General features: G+C 35.1%; 2 protein-coding genes across 5 annotated transcripts in view; one reads left to right on the top strand and one right to left on the bottom strand.

The window, feature by feature from the left end:
* The window catches only part of NLRC4 (NLR family CARD domain containing 4), a 32,220-nt gene extending 30,405 nt beyond the window's left edge, over window positions 1–1,815 (top strand). For all 3 annotated transcript variants that reach the window (XM_019741649.2, XM_074331857.1, XM_019741632.2), the window contains one exon: window positions 715–1,815. In XM_019741649.2, coding sequence (XP_019597208.2) covers window positions 715–1,007 — 293 coding nt within the window. In that variant the 3' untranslated portion in view covers window positions 1,008–1,815. The remainder of the gene's footprint in view (window positions 1–714) is intronic.
* Window positions 1,816–3,839: 2,024 nt separating this feature from the next.
* SLC30A6 (solute carrier family 30 member 6) overlaps window positions 3,840–19,025 on the bottom strand; it is a 33,789-nt gene continuing 18,603 nt past the window's right edge. The window contains exons 7-14 of one of the 2 annotated variants that reach the window (XM_019741662.2): window positions 18,948–18,983; window positions 18,122–18,216; window positions 15,867–15,915; window positions 15,171–15,290; window positions 12,051–12,153; window positions 11,074–11,121; window positions 10,001–10,069; window positions 3,840–5,068 (exon numbers count right to left, since the gene is read on the bottom strand). In XM_019741662.2, coding sequence (XP_019597221.2) covers window positions 4,571–5,068; window positions 10,001–10,069; window positions 11,074–11,121; window positions 12,051–12,153; window positions 15,171–15,290; window positions 15,867–15,915; window positions 18,122–18,216; window positions 18,948–18,983 — 1,018 coding nt within the window. In that variant the 3' untranslated portion in view covers window positions 3,840–4,570. The remainder of the gene's footprint in view (window positions 5,069–10,000; window positions 10,070–11,073; window positions 11,122–12,050; window positions 12,154–15,170; window positions 15,291–15,866; window positions 15,916–18,121; window positions 18,217–18,947; window positions 18,984–19,025) is intronic. The other variant, XM_074331860.1, reaches the window with a different exon arrangement.

The raw sequence follows: 19,025 nt of genomic DNA, 5'->3' as shown, positions 1-19,025 counted from the left end.
TCCTTAGTGTGTTATCTTTGACTTCATGGTCATGGCTAAGACATCCGCCTTCTCTTTGTAGGAGGTAGAGTGCCCTGTTCTGTAAGGAATGAAGGCAGTTCACAAAGAGTCTAGGGAGGGTTAAAACAAACAAACAAACAAACAAACAAACAAACAAAAAACACACAAACAAACAAACCCAAAACGAAAATAGAGATGCTCAAGGAGTCTTACTTACTCAAGTTTACAGTTAGGAACATTCAAAACCCAAGAAACAATGGGTAGTATTTGCTTCTCAGAAGAAATGACCTAAGGTTGCCAAAGTTTGACTCCAGTTTTGAAAATAAGTACTGAATATTTGATAGCATCTCTCACACCTCAGATTTTAAGCAATCTTCTACTTCCTGGAAGAGTCAAGAAAAGGGGAAAAAATATGTAATTCATTTATATTGGTTTGCTAATATAAATTATACTAATTAAATCAATTCTATTTATTATAATTATTTTAAATGTTACTATTATAAATTAAGTCAATTATAATTACATTAAATACTAAGTACTATTTATCAGATTCCCTTACATTTAAGGAAGAATGTAATTTGTAAATATAATGGACCATTATAACTGCCCTATCTATAGAGAATTTCTAAAGCAAAGCACTGGTCCAAACAGACATTTTTCTTTAAAAAACTGTCTTCTTTACAACTAACATACTAATTTCTATCTTTTTACCAGGTGCATTTTTTGAAAAGAATCCTCTGAAAAACTTCCAGCAGCTGGATTTGGCAGGAAACTGTGTGAGCAGTGATGGATGGCTTACCTTCATGGGTGTATTTGAGAATCTTAAGCAATTAGTGTTTTTTGACTTCAGTACTAAAAAATTTTTACCTGATGCAGCATTAGTCAGAAAACTTAGCCATGTGTTATCTAAGTTAACTTTATTGCAAGAAGCTAGGCTTGTTGGGTGGCAATTGGATGATGATGATATCAGTGTTATTAAAGGTGCTTTTACACTAGTAACTGATTAAATAAAGGACACCCTGAACCCATGAATGCCCCTGGGGACTCCATTACTTTCAACCTGGTGATTGAAAAATCTTTGCTCATATTGTCTGCGAGTCTGAAAGTATATGGCAATCTATTATACCCTAAAAATTATCCTGGTCAGTGGTGTCTGCCTAACTTGCCCTTCTGAACTTTCTCTTCTTTACTGATATCAGGATGATGTATGACACCATTACCTCCTTAGCTGGCTTCGTCCACGGAAATCTACTGTCTTAGTTTCATCATTCAGGGAAAAAGGCACAAAGAGAAAGATGCCAGGGAAATAAGGTCAAAGAAGAAGAGGAAGTGGGAAGGAGTTTACTGATGACATGTGCCAATAGTTCGCTATCTCATCATTCCTACTAGGGTTATCAGCTACTTGAAGGGGACTCTTTCTTGTTCATCCCTGTGTTCCCTTTGGCCTCAAGAATAACAGGTCACAAAAATTTATATATTCTATGCCTAGCATTTACTAGGCTCAACAAACATTTCCTGAATGATATAATTTAATTACCAGTAGCTACTGAATAAAGAAACAAGCCAAAATTACTTAAAATTAGAGTGAAAACTCCATGTATGTTCTTTATTCAAACAGTTTAATTCAAACAATTTGGAATGTAAAAAGCATTTCCTTATATAAGCAGACCAGACTCCCCCCAAAGATCAGCATCCTTTAGTCAAGTAAAAAATTGGCAGTTTTATGAGGAGCTAAATCAGAGGCTTGAAATTCAAGTCCTCTCCAGTTGATGATACATGTATGTAATTCCAACTGTGACTTCAGAGGTTAAGAAAGAAATAAAAATGTATCCCATTCTTTTGTATCCTATGGAAGCTAAGGGCATCCTGTCCTCATCTTTTTCTCCAACATCCCCCAAACAATCCTTCCCCACAAAGAAAGAAGTCTAAAAATATCTGTTTAAACAGATTTAAGTCGAGGCAAGTCTGATATAAACAAAATCCTAAATGGTTAGCCTGCAGTTCACCTTCCATCCTTATGGCACCTCAAATTAATGGCTTGGGTTTTGATGTAGGTTAACATATTGCCTGTACACTGAGGTAGTCACTGGAAAGAAATTCTGGGCACAGTATTCTGTTTAGCAAGTGGGCAAATATTATACAGACTTAGTCATAAAATATTAGAGCTGACAGTTTATAGATCAACTAATACATTCCCTACCCTAACTTTGCAGATGAGAAACCTCAGGGAAGTTAAATAACTTACCCATGGTTACAAAACTACTTACATAGTGGCAGCATCAGGATTGGAATCCAAATATCGTCTTCCAGTCCAGTGTTTTTTTCATTATAACACAGTGATTTCTCAAACAGGGTTAATCACACTCCATGAAGCTGGCTCTTAATCACAAATCATGGGCCAAGTATTTAATTTGAACCTCCTTTTCAGTCTAGCTTCAAGTGACTCTGTGGCAAGATTTACCAGTAAGTCTATTGCCTATAGGCCTATGCTGGCCAAATTTGTTTTCATCTCCAGAAGCAGGCCAGAGTTTGGCTAATACAATTTCTCTATGTGATGCATGTACCAAAGTCACCTGCAGCAGTTGGCATTCCTGCATGTCAACATGTAGAGCCAATTCCTTCAGAATCCACAGGTAACGTGTCCAACAGTGTAGGTGGGTATCAAAGCACCTTTGGCGGGACAACTGCACAGGTGCTGTTTGTGAGTGGGTGTTGAAGAAGTAGGCACGCCACCTCATGCAGAACTATGTTCAGTACCTAGACACTTTACAAATCCCATGAGGATGGAGAAGACATGCATAGGGTGGTGGCACAGACCTCCTCATCATCACTCAGTACCTGACAGGTTCTTCAGATTTCATGCATGTTCTTCAGATTTCATGCATGACCCAAATTCACACTTAGATGAGATCAATGGAGGAAAAATTACCCTATAATAGTAGATACAGAAATACTGGAGAACGTAAGACAAAGGAAAGGAACAGGTTGCCTAATAACATTTTACAAAGTTTCATTTTCCCAGGCAGTCAAGGAAGTGTGAGCTCTATTTTTCCAGCAGATCAAATGTCTGAACAGGGTTGCAGATATCAAGATAATGAACAACTCCTCACCAGGACAAGTTATTTGGGACACGGTCACTTATTATCACAGGATGACTACGATTTTCCTTGATAAGAGATGGCTTCTTAGATGTTTGTTATTCCACTGTGAAGAAATAGGATTGGGAAGCGTTGTTCATATTTAAAAGAGGATGAGTTGATTGAAGAAAGTGTTGCAAATTCCACAAATATAAAAATCTTCTCTAGCTAACTGGCTGATGGCTGGAAAACTCACAAATCTCCAGGAGTACTAGATTCCAGAAAAGTTGAATCCACTCTTAAAATCCCTTTTGAAAACTAATCATAAAACTCATGATAAAATGAAAACAACTTCATAGGTAATTTGTGACTGCTGCTTATTATACTTTTTATAAGTAATACTGGCCATGTTGGAAAGTCCTTTACATTTGCATTTGAAAAAAAAAAGAACTCTATATAATTTTCATAATCATAGTTAACAACTCACTATGTTTGACAAAGCAAAACAGAGTAAGTTAGAAACTGCCTGTAGCAGATCTAAAATTACTGTACTTTATAATCTAAGGTCCATTATGTTTTGGTAAAATTATATAATGTATATAATGATTATGCAACTTTGAAAAGATATCAAATCCTATATTATATATGGAATTCCGTATATTTTGATAACATATTTGATATGTTTTGTTAAAGAGAAACTGAAAGCCAACCAATGAAAAAGAGACTTTTTTGTCACTGATAAATTCCATCATGATGTCAGTATTTGATTAAATGTAAGAGAGAAAACTGGGATCACTTTATTGCACATCACCAAAGGATTTGGTATTCATTTCACCAGAGTAAAACACTTTGAGAACTATGGATTATTTATAAATGTACTGAAATTTTTAAATGAGAAAAATTATTAAAAAACTGATAATTAAAAATTTTAAATTACGCTATGTAGAATGTTCCAAAATTTCTGATAAAAATTTTTGCTTTTACTTTGCAAGACATATTTCAGGAGGCCCTCAAAGAAAAATGTAACAATTAAGTTTAGAAAAGCTATAAAAGAGACTTTTATTTTTAGAATGGACATTTTTTCCTTTCCTAAAATATGTTTCATTATTCAAGAAGCAGGTTTATAAATTTCACTGAAATATTGTATTTTACATAATGTGATAGATCCATTTCATCAAGTGGTTCTCCTGTAAAGATAACCTCGTATCACATTGCAGTCAGCTTACAAAATCAGAGACAGCAAAATTCAAATTTAGAGAAACATGCTTTCTAAAGGAAGCCTATTTAAAGCCAATAGCATTTAGAAGGTTCACACTGTCCTAAACACATTTCACAAAAATAAAGTTTCATTGGTTTCATGTCATGTGAACTAGCCTACTATTCTCTAACATTTAGAGAAAATGATTGAACAGTCAATGCAAAGTTGGATTACTAAATAAATTGGAAGTAAAGGAGCCAATATTCCCCATACAAATAAATTAAGTTACAGTACGTCAGGGTCTTGGTTGTCCGATCCTATTGTTAGTTCCATATCTACCTGGTAGATTTGTAAAGTTAGTCCTGAATCCTGGCGTTGCTCCAATCCCTGGAACTGCAAGTCCTGGAGTAAGCATGCTGCTGTAAGGTATGTGTCCATGATTAAGACCCAAACCATAAGGTCTCATTTGTGTGTTTAGAATAACCGGGGTCACATTTTTTCCGGGGGTGTTAAACGAAAATTCTGGAGGTGGACTACTAGGTTTAGCAGGAGTCGATGTGACAGGGTTCAACTCATCAGTACCCTTTAAAGGAGGCATTGGGATTACGTGATGATCTGAAAAATTTAGGACATTGGCTGCAACAGGCCCAGATAGTAAAGCAGGCCTAATCCAATCATCCTTGAAAATTTGAACAGTCAGAGTAGACACTAGAGTGTACAGCCTGTTGGTCACATGAGCAAGAACCATTTGTTCATTTGCATCTCGTCGAATTCTTACATGCACTGATCCAGCCTAAAAGGGGCAAAATCATAAGAGACTGCTTAGAATTAAACTACTAAAAATTCCATTAGAAATGAACATTTTATTTATGAGTTTGTTCTAACAGTACTTGGTATTTTCTTTAAAATAAGAGAAAGTTTAATGCCTTGATATTCCTTAAAGACTACTTAGTAGTGATTATTAAGGTAAAGTGTTAATGAAATGATTCGTGACTCTAAATAAAACGTGACCTTTTAAAATATATAAAAAAGAAAGAAGAGAAATCCATGTAGAAGGAAGACAGGCATGTTATAACAAAGCCGAATATAAATGAAGTATATGAAAAATGCAACGGAAGGGCAGAAAAGGTATTAATTCAAATTGAGGAAGACTTCAATGGAAAATGGCATTTGATCTAGGGCTGATGGTTAAATGAAATTTCAAAATGTGAAGACAAGCTGAGGGAATAGCAGTGAAAATGCAGGGCACGTTTGGGCAAGAATAAGCAATATCAATCACGTGCAAAGATTTCAAGGAGTACAAATATTTCAAAGAGTGGAAAAAAATAAAAGAGAAGGAAGGAAGGAAACAAGGGGAAGGGAAAGAGAGAGGGAGGGAGGGAGAGAAAGAAAGAGAAAAGGAGGAGGGGAGAGAGGGAGGGAGGGAAAGGAAGAAAGGAAGCTAAATAGGTAATAAGATTAAAAAGAGGCTAGCTGAGGGCTCTAAATATCGTAAGTTTTAATAGCAGCAATCAAACAGCAATAAAATAATCAGAGTTCAGAAAAATTATAGGTATGGATAATTGTTAATTATGTAGGAAATGATTGCAATGGTCTAGGTTAGAAATGAAGATAGCTGAGATAGAACAAATATAGTGAGATCAGAAAGGGACAGATGGATTCATGATATTCCATGAAGTGGGACGACTTTACACCCAGCTGGGTGTAATAGATGAGGGAGATGGACTCATCAAAGATGATCTCAAGGTTCCCAGCCTAGGTTAGTAGGCATTATAATGAAGGTTAGAAGTATGTTTGTTAACTTGAAAAGACGTTTTTCATACATTATGCTTTTAAAGTATTAATAGATAAGAAAATAGGAGGTACAACAATGATCCTATTTTGATTAAAACACGTACATACAGAAAAATATCAAGAATGATAGCACTTCTCTGTAGATGATAGAATTATTAAGGATTTTTATTCTCTTCTTTTTTACTTATTTGTAACTTCTAATTTTTCAACCAATTGGGCACTATTTGTATACTAAAAACATAAAATATGTATCTAATAAACAAAATATCCAACAGATATTCCATCTTGACTTCTAGATAAAACTCAGATTTTCAAAAAAGAAAAACTTATAACAAAGCATAAACTGCACATAAATTGGCCAGTTGGTTTAGTGACAATGTGTCTGAAACTATGACTTGAGCAGTAATAAGAGTTATTGTCAATCATGAGACATAGAAAACATCTATATTGCTTGAATTTGACTTCCAGTTTATTACTTTTAGGAAAGTCAAGCAATGTCTACAAATCAAGTCATCTTTAATTTCTCTCTTTTGTTTGCCACTACCATCTCACAAGTGTCACTATACAAAACTATAAAAGATATTGTATCCTTTTCCAGTCTGATTTGGAAATCAAAGTAATTAAAATATGTGAAAACCATTTCTGAGTATGAGCTTGAACAGAGTCTGCTATGATTATGGTATTTGCAATAATCTATGGCTTTGTGACAACTATTTTTGGCAGTTCAAAATCTTGTTTTATTAATCTCCTTTGACTTAGGTACTACATCAGTGCGGTTGTTAGCTGGTTGTTAGCTGAGATTGTATTTTTTGTGGTTAAAAGTCACCAAGCTAAATAAACACCTAACTTACTGAATTAAAAGAATGATTAAAAATGAACTATATTGGCTGGCACGGTGGCTCAGGCTGTTAGAGCTCCATGCTCCTAACTCTGAAGGCTGCCGGTTTGATTGCCACATTGGCCAGTGGGCTCTCAACCACAAGGTTGCCAGTTCAACTCCTCGAGTCCCGCAAGGGATGGTGGGCAGCACCCCCTGCAACTAAGATTGAGCACGGCACCTTGAGCTGAGCTGCGGCTGAGCTCCGGATGGCTCAGTTGGTTGGAGCGCGGGCTCTCAACCACAAGGTTGCCAGTTCAATTCCTCCAGTCCCCCAATGGATGGTGGGCAGCGCCCCCTGCAAATAAAATTGAACACGGCACCTTGAGATGAGCTGCCGCTGAGCTCCTGGATGGCTAAGTTGGTTGGAGCGCGTCCTCTCAACCACAAGGTTGCCAGTTCGACCCCCGCAAGGGATGGTGGGCTGTGCCCCCTGCAACTAGAAACGGCAACTGGACCTGGAGCTGAGCTGTGCCCTCCACAACTAAGACTGAAAGGACAACAACTTAAAGCTGAACGGCACCCTCCACCACTAAGACTGAAAGGACAGCAACTTAACTTGGAAAAAAGGCCTGGAAGTACACACTGTTCCCCAACAAAGTCCTGTTCCCCTTTCCCAATAAAATCTTTAAAAAAAAAAAAAAAGAACTATATTACTGGGAGAATATAAATCGGTACGACTATTTTTGGAAAGTGATTTGGCAACTGGCATCAAAAGCCATAAAAAGTGGATCACAAAAACACCTTCTAAAAGTTAATCTTAAGGAATAATCACGAGTACATGCAAAGATTATTTCACAAAAATGTCCATCTCAGCCCTGTTTATATAAGAAAAATGGAAAACAACTTGTCCAATAAAGGAATAATTACATAAATTATGGCATATCCATATAATGGAGAACTCTGCAGCCATTAAAAATGATGTTGACGTTCTTGGAAGACAGCAGCAGTGGTGGCACTTTTTTGAAATGCTCCAAATATCTCCATAAAAACAGAAACTAAGACAGCAAACCCAAAAACCTATGAAAAACATATAAGAAAAACTAGCTAACATGGTACTCCTAGAATACTTCAAATACAAGCCATAAGACCCGCAAGATATCAGCATCTGTGGAGGAAGAAGCAATAGGGCATCTGACTGACCTGAAAAGCCCAAAGCAGAGTAGAGACAAAGGATAAGGAACGTTCTGATACAAATGGGAGAGGAAAAGAGTCAGGAGAGAAAAAAAACTTCCACTTCACAGACTCATCACATGAGGGAACTCTAGAGCCATGAATTGACACACTGCCGTAAACCACCCCTTATTTTCAAGTTTAGGAAAACTAATTTCACATAAAAAGGAGCAAGAAAAATGGACTGAATCCAAATCCCACACAAAGTTATTATAAGAAAAAAAGGGAATACAGAACAGATTAAAAATCACCAGAAAGATTTACCTACAAAACTGATGAGAACTATATCCCACTTTATCAAAACAAGCCAAAAGACAAGAAACAAGAATAATATAAATGAAAATCAGAAAACCTCAGAAATGAGGTGATAGAAATATAAGGAAAAAACTACTTCAGAAATGAAGACTAAACTAGAAAGAATACAAAAACAAATAAATATACAAGTATACTGTAATAGAGATAAAAGGTGAAAAGGAAAGTTTTAAAAATCAAAAAGAAATGCAGATAACAAGGATTTTGAAAGAAAATAACAAATATGAAAAAAAGGCAAACATCCAATATGATTATAATAGAAGTTCCCACAGAAGATAATCAAAGCAAGAGAACAGAATAAATATTAAGAACTATAATTCAAGAAAGCTTTCCTGAAAATTAAAAACAAATTGTTTTTGAAATAATATTATTGAAAGAGTATATGCATGCCTGTAATTGACTCAGAGTGACCAACATCAAGACATTCTAGTAAAATTAACAGACTTTAAAAAAAATAAAACTTTTGGGCATCCAGGTATAAGATCAAGTCACATATAAAGGGGGAAAAAAAACAAAACCAGACTGTGTGTCATCGGGCTTTATTTCAGCAATGCATTATGCCAGAGGTAAATAGAGTAATATATTTAAGAAACAAAGAAACAAAAATATGTGCTCAGGATTTCATATTCAGCCAAAATAATTTTCAAGTATAATGTCCACAGCTGTTTTCAGTATTCAATAATTTAGGGAGTGATGTTCCCAAGGGTTCTTCCTGAAGAATTTACTAAAGAATGAGTTTTAGATATCCTGAATGACTAGAGAGGGGAAGATAGAGATGAGACAGCCATTTTCTACCCAAAGAGCATAAATCTAAACTGAAGACGGCAAAACGGATGATATGATTGAGCTGTTGGACCAGTCCTAATCTGCCTACTTCTGGAATTTGTGTTATGTTAGAAAAATCAAATCTTATTTGTTGTTTTAAAAATTAGAAGAGTAATAATAACATGAAAAACTGCTCATGGTATGTTGAATGAAGAGCAATTATAAAACAGTATGATCTCATTTTCTAAAGAGAGTAAATGTGTAAGTATAAAAACCAAAATATCAACAGCAGTTTTCTCTACAGGATAGGATTATGGTGCTTTAATTTTTTTCTGGGTACTTTTCTGTATTTTTCTCATCATTCCTGATACAGGAATGAAGCCATGTTATATATAATAAAGTCTCTCTGGTAATGAGGTCCAAATTGGATTAGGAGACATGGAATTTTACGCTGAAGCAAGCTGTGTTATTATGTCTTAAACATATTCTGCAAAATCTCCAAAATTAGAACTGCAATTCAAAAGAAAATAATTGTACTTTTTTATTTTGCAACATTTTCATATTTAGAAATGTGTGACTATGAATTTGTCTAATCTGGACAGTTCAATATTAAGATCATTTGGTTTGAAAGAAAAAAGTAAGACAATCTCAATTAGATTACCAATTCCACTTACATTTTAGACTCTATTCAGCAGAAATGGGAATCAAAGGCTTTATAAAAATTTTAAAGAAGTATTTTTTTCAGTTTTGAAAATTATAAGCTATGCTTTAAATTATAGCTAAAGTAACATGTAGAAAACATACCAATGAGCCAAAACCTAGGGTCCAAAAATGCTCATTTCGGACTTCCAAAACTCCATCCAAGGTAGATACCTGATCAAAAACATTGAAATAGGGTTGTTTGTATTTGACATGCCCAACACAGTTCAACCACACTATGGACTTGCTCTGAGCCTAGAAATGACGTGGCAAACCCTGTATGAGGACACTCATTAGCCAAGAGAAGTCTCAGACCACTCACTCAAGATACCATTTCTGCCTGTTCAGTACTGAGCCAGGGCCTTACTTTTCCTGGGTTCTTCTCTGCACCAATCCTTCTAAAACCAGGTCTTTACACCTCCTCTCCCCCCACTGCCACCTTGTTCAACAGTGCATGGTTCTTTTTATTTTATCAATATAGCATATATTTATATCCAATACTTGTGGTATCAGATTTTTTTTCTTTTTCAATCATTTCTTCCTCTGAAATGAGGAGACACATTTCCTAGTAACACATTTCTGCACAAGAAAAGATGTTACTTGGATGTGGGCCAAAATGAAATTCCAAGTCCAAATAGATAGTTTGTGACCCATTGGTACACTGGCACTTGCTCCACTAGCTGAGACAAATAGCCACCTATATCGGTAAAAGTGGCCTTTGTGATACTGACAACCAAGACTTTAAAATACTCTCAACATCCAAATAATTCAATTATCTTACTCATCAGTTAACAAGTAGAAATTTACAACAACACAAAATCTAAACCCACAGATCAAGATGTTAGGTGGTGAAGAAATCAACATGTAAATGTGGGCCTTGACTTAATCAAAACCGTAGGTTTGAATATAGAAATCATAAAAATCACAGCATTTATATGGGAATCGGGCAGTCTTTAGATGATTACCATCCATGTTTATTTTAAGTGACCTGGGCTTCCAGGCTGAGCAATTCCTCAGATGTTTCTACTTTTGTCATTATGCTATGTCTCCTAATGTACTAAGAATACAAAGTCCCCTAAAATAAAATTCCAGATAGGGTTGAATAAAGTATTATTGGTACCCACTTTTTCATTTTCTAGTTATAAATTAAAATGATTTTATTTACTATTCCATCTTACCTCTCTGATAAGTTTGTCCAGCTGACCAATAACATGGGGTGGTGTTGTCTGAGGAAAAAATAAAATAAAATAAAATATGAAGCTAAGGAGATAATCAAAGATTTTTGAAACAGTGCTCCTGAAATTTTAAAAAATTGGGTTTCATACCAACCTTCGCTTTGTTTGACATGTGCCCTATCATGATTTAGGGAAGAGAAGATTCACTGGGCTCCCCTAGTGGGACAACATTAAGAATCAGACCATGTTCAGTTTTTATCTCACAAAGAAGCTGCTATCTCTAGAACCAATTAAGCTTTAAAGAACCAACCAAGCAACAAAAAATATTTAAGAAATTAACATTTTATATAGAGCAAAGTACTATACAACTATTATCTTATTGTTATTACTGCTCCTGAAAATGGATATACCACCTATAAGTTTAAGAAAAGGCATGAGGGAAAGATAGAAGGAAAAGCAGTTCTTACAGACACATCCAGCCCTGGGAAACTACCTCTCAATTCAGGTGCTTGTCCATAGGTGTTCCCATTGCTTCAATAAATAATAATTTGTCATTTTTAAGTTTGAAATTTAAAAGTGTCACTGATCCAATGACAAGGAAAAAACCCCAATCATAATCAGATTATACAATAGCCAAAGCACATTTATTAGGGGAAAATATGTATCTCAAATATTTTTTTAAAGTAACGTTTTTCACTTGAAACATTATTAGAGGCAAAAAATATTTATGATTTTTGTCTCATATTGTGTGTCTAATTTACGTCTAATTTATGGGCATATAATTTGTGTCTGATTTATGGGCATATAATTTCATCTGTTCTCAGTACACAAATTTCAGAGATTATTGTTTGGTTTCATTTCTAATATGGCCCTCCAATAGCTAAAAGTTTTGCAATCTGGTAGAAGAACACACACGATTTTATAATCCGGTAGAAGAACACAGCTAATATTAAGCATGTACATTGAAAGAAGATACTTACCTGGAGTAATACTTTCCCACTGTACACGCTCATGGGATACATGGTGCCAAACGTCATCAGAGCAATGGCTATGGCAGAGACAGTGTCTACAGCAAAATAATTACTAAAAGGAAAAAACAATTCTAAATCTTAAATGTATGCCTCCCTCAGCTCCTTACAATTCAATCTACCCACTGTTAATTACCTAAAGCAAAAGAACTGTTTTATCACAATTGGCCACTACTGGCAATGGGAGCATCTTAAAGGAAAACAAAAAGCTTTCAGAATCCTTTCTTGCCAAAGTTTAGTGGAAAATAACTAGTAAATATGTTAATCAGTGTGAAGAGAGATGATGAAAGAAAAAAGTGAGCATTTCCCCACTATATATTTTCAGTCTACTTGATATATATAAAAAGAATATATATAGAAAGATTTCATATATATTCATTTGTTGTGACAAATTAAAAAACCTTCAACTAGTAATTTCTGATATAAAAACACTAACGGACTTCATCAGTGATTCTATCAATTTTCCCATAAACAATAACTTTGCAATAATTACTGTTAAATTTTTTCAAAATTCCCCAGGAACTTCACAAGGTGAGATCCTCCAGAAATTTGTTATAGCAATATTGTGACTGAAGTGCACCATCTCACCAGTAGTTCAGACTGTTCTATTAACAAGACAGACCAGAATGCAACGGTTACAAGCACACATTTTAACTTTTCCCCATTTGTTGGGAATAGAAACATGACTTAAGACACAATTCATGCCTTTAAAATAACAAGAGATACACTGTGGAAAACATAATAAAGCACTTTGGGTGCAAAGGAAAAGGCCTACCGGGTATCATGGATGCGCAATGTGAGTGAGTGACAAGCCTACTGGGGTAGAGACAATCCAGAAAGGCCACATATAAAAAGAAGTGATATTTGAGCTGCCCCCGGCAGAGGAGCGAGGTGATGGAAGACACTGCAGACAGTGAAAGCAGCATGTTCAAGGACATGAAAATCCTGATGCAGCAATGAAACTAAAAACAGTTAATATAGGCAGATGGATGGCTAGCAAGGTTAATAGGGGCTTTATCGTGCTAACAACTTGCAATTTTTTAAAATATGCAAAGGGGAGGATTTTTAAACAGGAAAATATTATGTGCAGACTTGCAATGTTGAGTGGTTACATCAGCAGCAAAATAGAGTATAACTAGAGATGTGTGAGAATGAAGATTGGAAGACCAGAAGACTATTCTAATTCAGCCAAGGAAATGATGATAAAGGTTTCAATTTGGCTAGCAGCACTGGGAATGGGAAGGAGGAAACAGATAAATAAATATTAAAAAGAAAAATTAAACAAGACTAAGCGACAAGACTATTGTTTACAATAGCCAAAACATGGAAACAACTTAAGTGTTCATTGACAGAGGAAAGAATAAAGAAAATTTGGCATATATGTGTACACGTGTGCACATGCGCGCGCGCGCGCGCACACACACACACACACACACACACACACACACACAGAGGAATATTCAGCCATAAAAAAAGAAGGAGAGGGTGGCCAGTTAGCTCAGTTGGTTAGAGCTTGATGCTCGTAACACCAGGTGTTGCCGGTTCCATCCCCACATGGGCCAGTGTGGGCTGCGCCCTCCACAACTACACTGAAACAACTACTTGACTTAGAGCTGCTGGGTCCTGGAAAAACACACTTAAAATTAAAAAAAAAAAAAAAAGAAAAGAAGGAAATCCTGTCCCTGCCATTTGAGACAACATGGATGAACCCTGAGGGCATTATGCTAAGTGAAAGAAGTCAGAGAAAGATAAATACTGTATGATCTCACTTATATGTGGAATCTTAAAAAATTAAACTCATAAGAAATAGAGAACAGATTGATGTTGCCTGATACAGGGAGTGTGGGGGTGGGGCAAATGGGTAAAGGTGCAAAGGTTCAAACTTCCACTTATAAGGCACATTAAGTTCTGGGGATGTACAGCATGGTGATTAAATTTAAAAACAACAACAACAAAAAAAACCCCACAAGACTAGGTGACCAATTAGAATTGGCTTGGAAGAGGTGATGGGGGGAGGAGGGAGGAGAAGTAGGTATTTAAGAATGTTTAATTTTTTGAGTTTAAGTCAAAAATTGAATTATCTATCATATAATCCAGCAATTCTACTTCTGGGCACATACCAACAAGAATTGAAAGCAGAGACTCTAACAGATATTTGTACACCCATGTTCATTGCAGCACTATTCACAATAGACAACAGGTGGAAACAACTTTTTGTTGTACCCATTAAACTAACTGTTTAATGGGTACAGAGTTTTAGTTGGGGAAGATGAAAAAGTTCTGAAGTTGAATAAGGGTGATGGTTGTACAACAATGTGAATGTACTTAATGCCACTGAACTGTATGTTTAAACATAATATGATAAATTTAGTGTTATGTATGTTTTAACACAATTTTAAAAAGAACGCAATGGAATAGATGGTAGTAGCATTGACTGAGACAAGATATACAAGAAAAAACAGTTTTGGAGATAGGGGAAAATAGGTTCAGTTGAGGCAGGCAAGGATAAAAGTTAGATAGTATCTTTTGGAATTCAATCTAGATCTGGGCTAGGAATAAAGGTTTGGGAAACACACAGAGGTAGTCAATAAAAACGAATTATTGTATGTGATCTCCCAGGAAAAATAATATTAAGGACAAAATCTAGTATACACGAACATTTAAAGGGTAGGGAGTCAAAGAATCATATACCATTAAGTGTTAAGCTTATAGCAGCTGTAAAGTCTATTTCCTAAAAGGCTTGCTTTTTTAAAATTACTTCACACCTACTTCCACTTCTCTTCTCTGTCAGTGATAGCAAGCTGTTGCTTATTTCTCTTTTACTGTCCCCTTCTCAGTTTCACTCATCAGGTAAGCAGTAGGGAATTAATTCGGCATTATTGATTGTGGTGAAAAATATTTATTGAACACAACCCTTTCTTTTTCAGATGAAGACACTTGAGGACAAGACATGACCAGTTACACAGGTCAAAAGCAAACATGCTATAAGCTTAACCCTATCCTCCTGTCAATGCCCTTAAAAATCAGACCCCAGGATTGGAAACACACTTCACAAAAATAAAAAATACTTACTTAATTTCAATTAGCATGTATGTAATACAAAGAGCAAATGCTCCAGCAAGATCAATCAAAACAAATGGATTCATTCGGGGAAGGAAGATACTGCTGAGTCCTGGAATAATTCCACATAAGCTATGAGAAAAACAAACAAAAAGAGTATTCATTAGCAGAACTCATGTAACACTGATGAAAATCTTGTAAATGACTTGTATTTTAATATCATTTGTCTTTTAAAGAAAGCAAAAAGGATTTGGGATCAAAGCTTCCTCACTCATAAAGGTCCCTTTTGTATCATCAATTAAAAAGTAAAGGAAGGATCTTATCTGTGAGACTCATGTATTAACCTCAGCAGTTAATCATGGAAGTTCCCATGATCGATGCATTTTTTTGTGCATCCTTAAAAAATCTCATATTTTGGGGTGGCCAGTCTGCTCAGTTGGTTAGAGCCCGGTGCTCTTAACAACAAGGTTGCCGGTTCAATCCCCACATGGGCCACTGTGAGCTACGCCCTCCACAACTAGACTGAAACAACTACTTGACAATTGAAACAACTACTTGACTTGGAGCTGACGGGTCCTGGAAAAATAAATAAACACTTAAAAATAAATAAAAGTTAAAAAAAAAAAAAAAAGGCACTGCAGGCTGTAGCTCTCTGCACCTTAAAAGAAAAAAAAATCCCATATATTATGAAATCTCATAACATCTTACCTTCGACTAAGATCTGCAACATGCTCTTGAAGCCAACTCGTACTAGCAGCTTTAAGGAGAAAATACTTACATTATCTACACAGAAGAATAAACTATCAGAAATACTTGATTTCTTTAATTTTAAAAATAAGTTTGGTAATGATCCATACATTACAAAAGGACATATTACTTCTTAATTACATAACCTTTTCCTCTTTATATGCCTTTAAGATACTAAATCAAAAGCAACTACAATATATAGTTGACCTGAGGAATTAGTGAACTTATATGTCATTGTTATGTTAATTTGACATTTTAAAGGCCCTTTCTACTGTAAAGCAGTTTCCTAACCAGTATGCTGAGAATGGGTTATAGGTATACCAATTATTAATTCTTGCAGCACTTAAAGGCCAGGTAGAGACCTGGCTACATCCAAAGACACCTGTCAGTTACTGTCCCTGGACAAGTAGCCTCCAGACTCAAGCATCCTCTTACATTTATCCCAGGGTGCTACTTTATCCATTCATTTTATTATGTGTATTATGACATAAATAAGATTAGCACATCTTACATAAAAGCAGCATAATGGAGCAGTTAAGAGCAGCCTCTGATGCCAAAATACCTGGCTTCAAATTCCACCTCTGCCCTTAACTAGATGTGCGGCCTGGGGCAAGTGACTTGATCTCTTAGTGCTTCAGTGTAAAATGGGGATAATAAAATTATTTACCTTATATGGTTACAGGAAGAACTTAAGTGGATTATTTTGTGTAAATCATTTAGCAAAATGCCAGCAGATCACAAGCTCTCAATATTACTTTCTACTCAAATTTCAACTGATGTCACAAATCTTGATGTTTTGGGGAACTTTCATTTCCAGCTGATGAAAAACAAACTAGGTACCCTTTCTGAAAATAAATTTGGCAATATATATCAAAGCCTTTAAAAATATTGTATATTTAACCCATTTATAATTTATTCTCTGGGAATTTATCCTAGAGAAGAATGAGAAATGCACACATGAAATACAAACCAGCTGATTAGAGCATTATTCGTAAAAGGAAAAGTTGGAAATGTGTAAAAATAGCCTAATGTTTAAAAGTATTCATGTGATAGAATATTATGCAAGCATTCAAAAAATATTTTTTTCAGAGTATTTAATGAGGCAATACTCAAGACAATAGTATTGAGTATAATTTTTTCAATAGTATTGATTGAAAAAAAATACAGAAAACTGTACTAAGTATGTAAGGATACACATAAGTGCATATAAAATTGAAAGGGGTAACATAGAAAGGTTTACAGATGTTATCTCTGGGTTGTGAGATTATCAGTATTTTCTTCTTGTATCCTGATCTTTACAGAGATATTGTTTCTAAACGTTTGCATCTTTTTAAAATTTCTGGAGTGCCAACATACTACTTTACTAATTTATAAAGTTTTTTCAAAATAATTCTGGTCATGACAAATACTTAATTTTCGAGTTCACACAGTAATTTCTTAAACTCTCTCATATAAATACAACTCATACTTCACAACACTCACCAAGTTATTTAAACTTGAATGGGCATGTCATAAAGCTTTCTTCTCTTAATTGCACTGCTGTTCAAGTCAATGAGACCTAAAAAGACACTCACCTATCTCTGCTTCAAAATGTAGGTCTGTGCACACAGCCCATTTTTGTTTATATGTCACCTCTTCATCAATCAGTGGTTAACCGTTTGGGGGTTAGTGGGATTCCAAAACATTAAAATTAATGAAAAATGCCAATAATTTAGACCACTGAAGTAATAATAAAAGTCTGAATTTGTAAAGACTTGAAAATAAAACAATTATTTCAAAACAAAAAAAAAGTTTTGCTACTTTCAAATATATACCCACCCACAACTGCCAAAGAGTAGTTCCTGGGAACTTATTTAGTTAACAGAATTCAATTATTTGCAATGAGCCTAACAACTATTCTAAGTATCATGATGCTCCTAAAATGCTTGCAATAGACTTTTTGTAGGTAGGTTATACATCTAAAATATCATTCATGTTACTTGGTAAACATAATTTTTCATCACATTTAAATTAATATGTCAGTCTTACCTGTTTTTAAGTAATGTTATTTGGTTTTATAATTCTCTGATTATAGAAGACTTAAGAACTTTTGGGGTAGTTCTCTCTTCTCTTCAGAGTATACTTTCTCATTGATTTATGAGACAACGAAAGAAATAAAACTTATTTTCATGAGAGATTAATTGAATTTTTTATTAATGATAAATAAAAAAACATACCTTCAGAGACATAAGCAAAAGGTTTATTTCGAACAGAAAGCATCGTAAACAGGTTGAAAGAGAGAGCCACAAAAGTACCAACTAACAATCTTCCCCTAAAAAAAAAATAATAATATTCACCATTATTTTTTTCTTGGTAATAGCAATATGTAATTTCAGCATGTAAAGAAACTAAAAGATGGGAAGGCAGAGTAGTCTGCTTCTATGGTTTGGTATTAGCAGGGCCAGAATCTGAACTTGGTTTCTAGTCCTATAACCCATGTCCTGTCTATTGTTGCTCCATCTTACACAGGACAAAAAAAAGACTCTTAGCATTAACACTATCTTCTTACAGGTCACCGCTGTTATAAATTTGTATGAATGCCAATGGTATTTGGTTTACAGTACACAGCACAGGTGAGACTGCCCTAAATTAAGCTGGTACAAAACAGCTCAAGTCCATATAGTTGGCAACTATGTGGTAGACAATAACAATTTCATCTTTTCCATAGGTGCTACTAAAAGATTCTGAAAATCAAATTTTAAATTATAGAAGACCAGATGGGGCTGGCTTAGTGAGTTGACCTGGATCTAGAAAACAATGAGGGACTTGAAGCCAGGATAGAGATAGAGAGGTCCTTCTCTGTAGTATAAGGGCTTGGGAACAGTTAAGGGTGGAGAGAGGGGGTCTTGAGATTTGGGGATTTTGTGAACTATCAATAAAATGTATGCTGCCACACTCTGAACACTGATATTGGCCAAAGTAATTGTTATTTATAAAATACCAATTAACTTGGTAACTAAACTTAATAGCAAATTATATGTTATGCCAAAAGCAAAATCTTACGTGTGTATCTCAGGCTGCTCCAAAAAGCGTTCTGCACTGAAAGAAATAAATAATGTATTATGTAAGTCCTATAAATTA

This window comes from Rhinolophus sinicus, linkage group LG05 (assembly GCF_036562045.2).
Source record: "Rhinolophus sinicus isolate RSC01 linkage group LG05, ASM3656204v1, whole genome shotgun sequence".
Lineage (NCBI taxonomy): Eukaryota > Metazoa > Chordata > Mammalia > Chiroptera > Rhinolophidae > Rhinolophus > Rhinolophus sinicus.
This window is presented reverse-complemented; position numbering and strand designations above follow the sequence as displayed.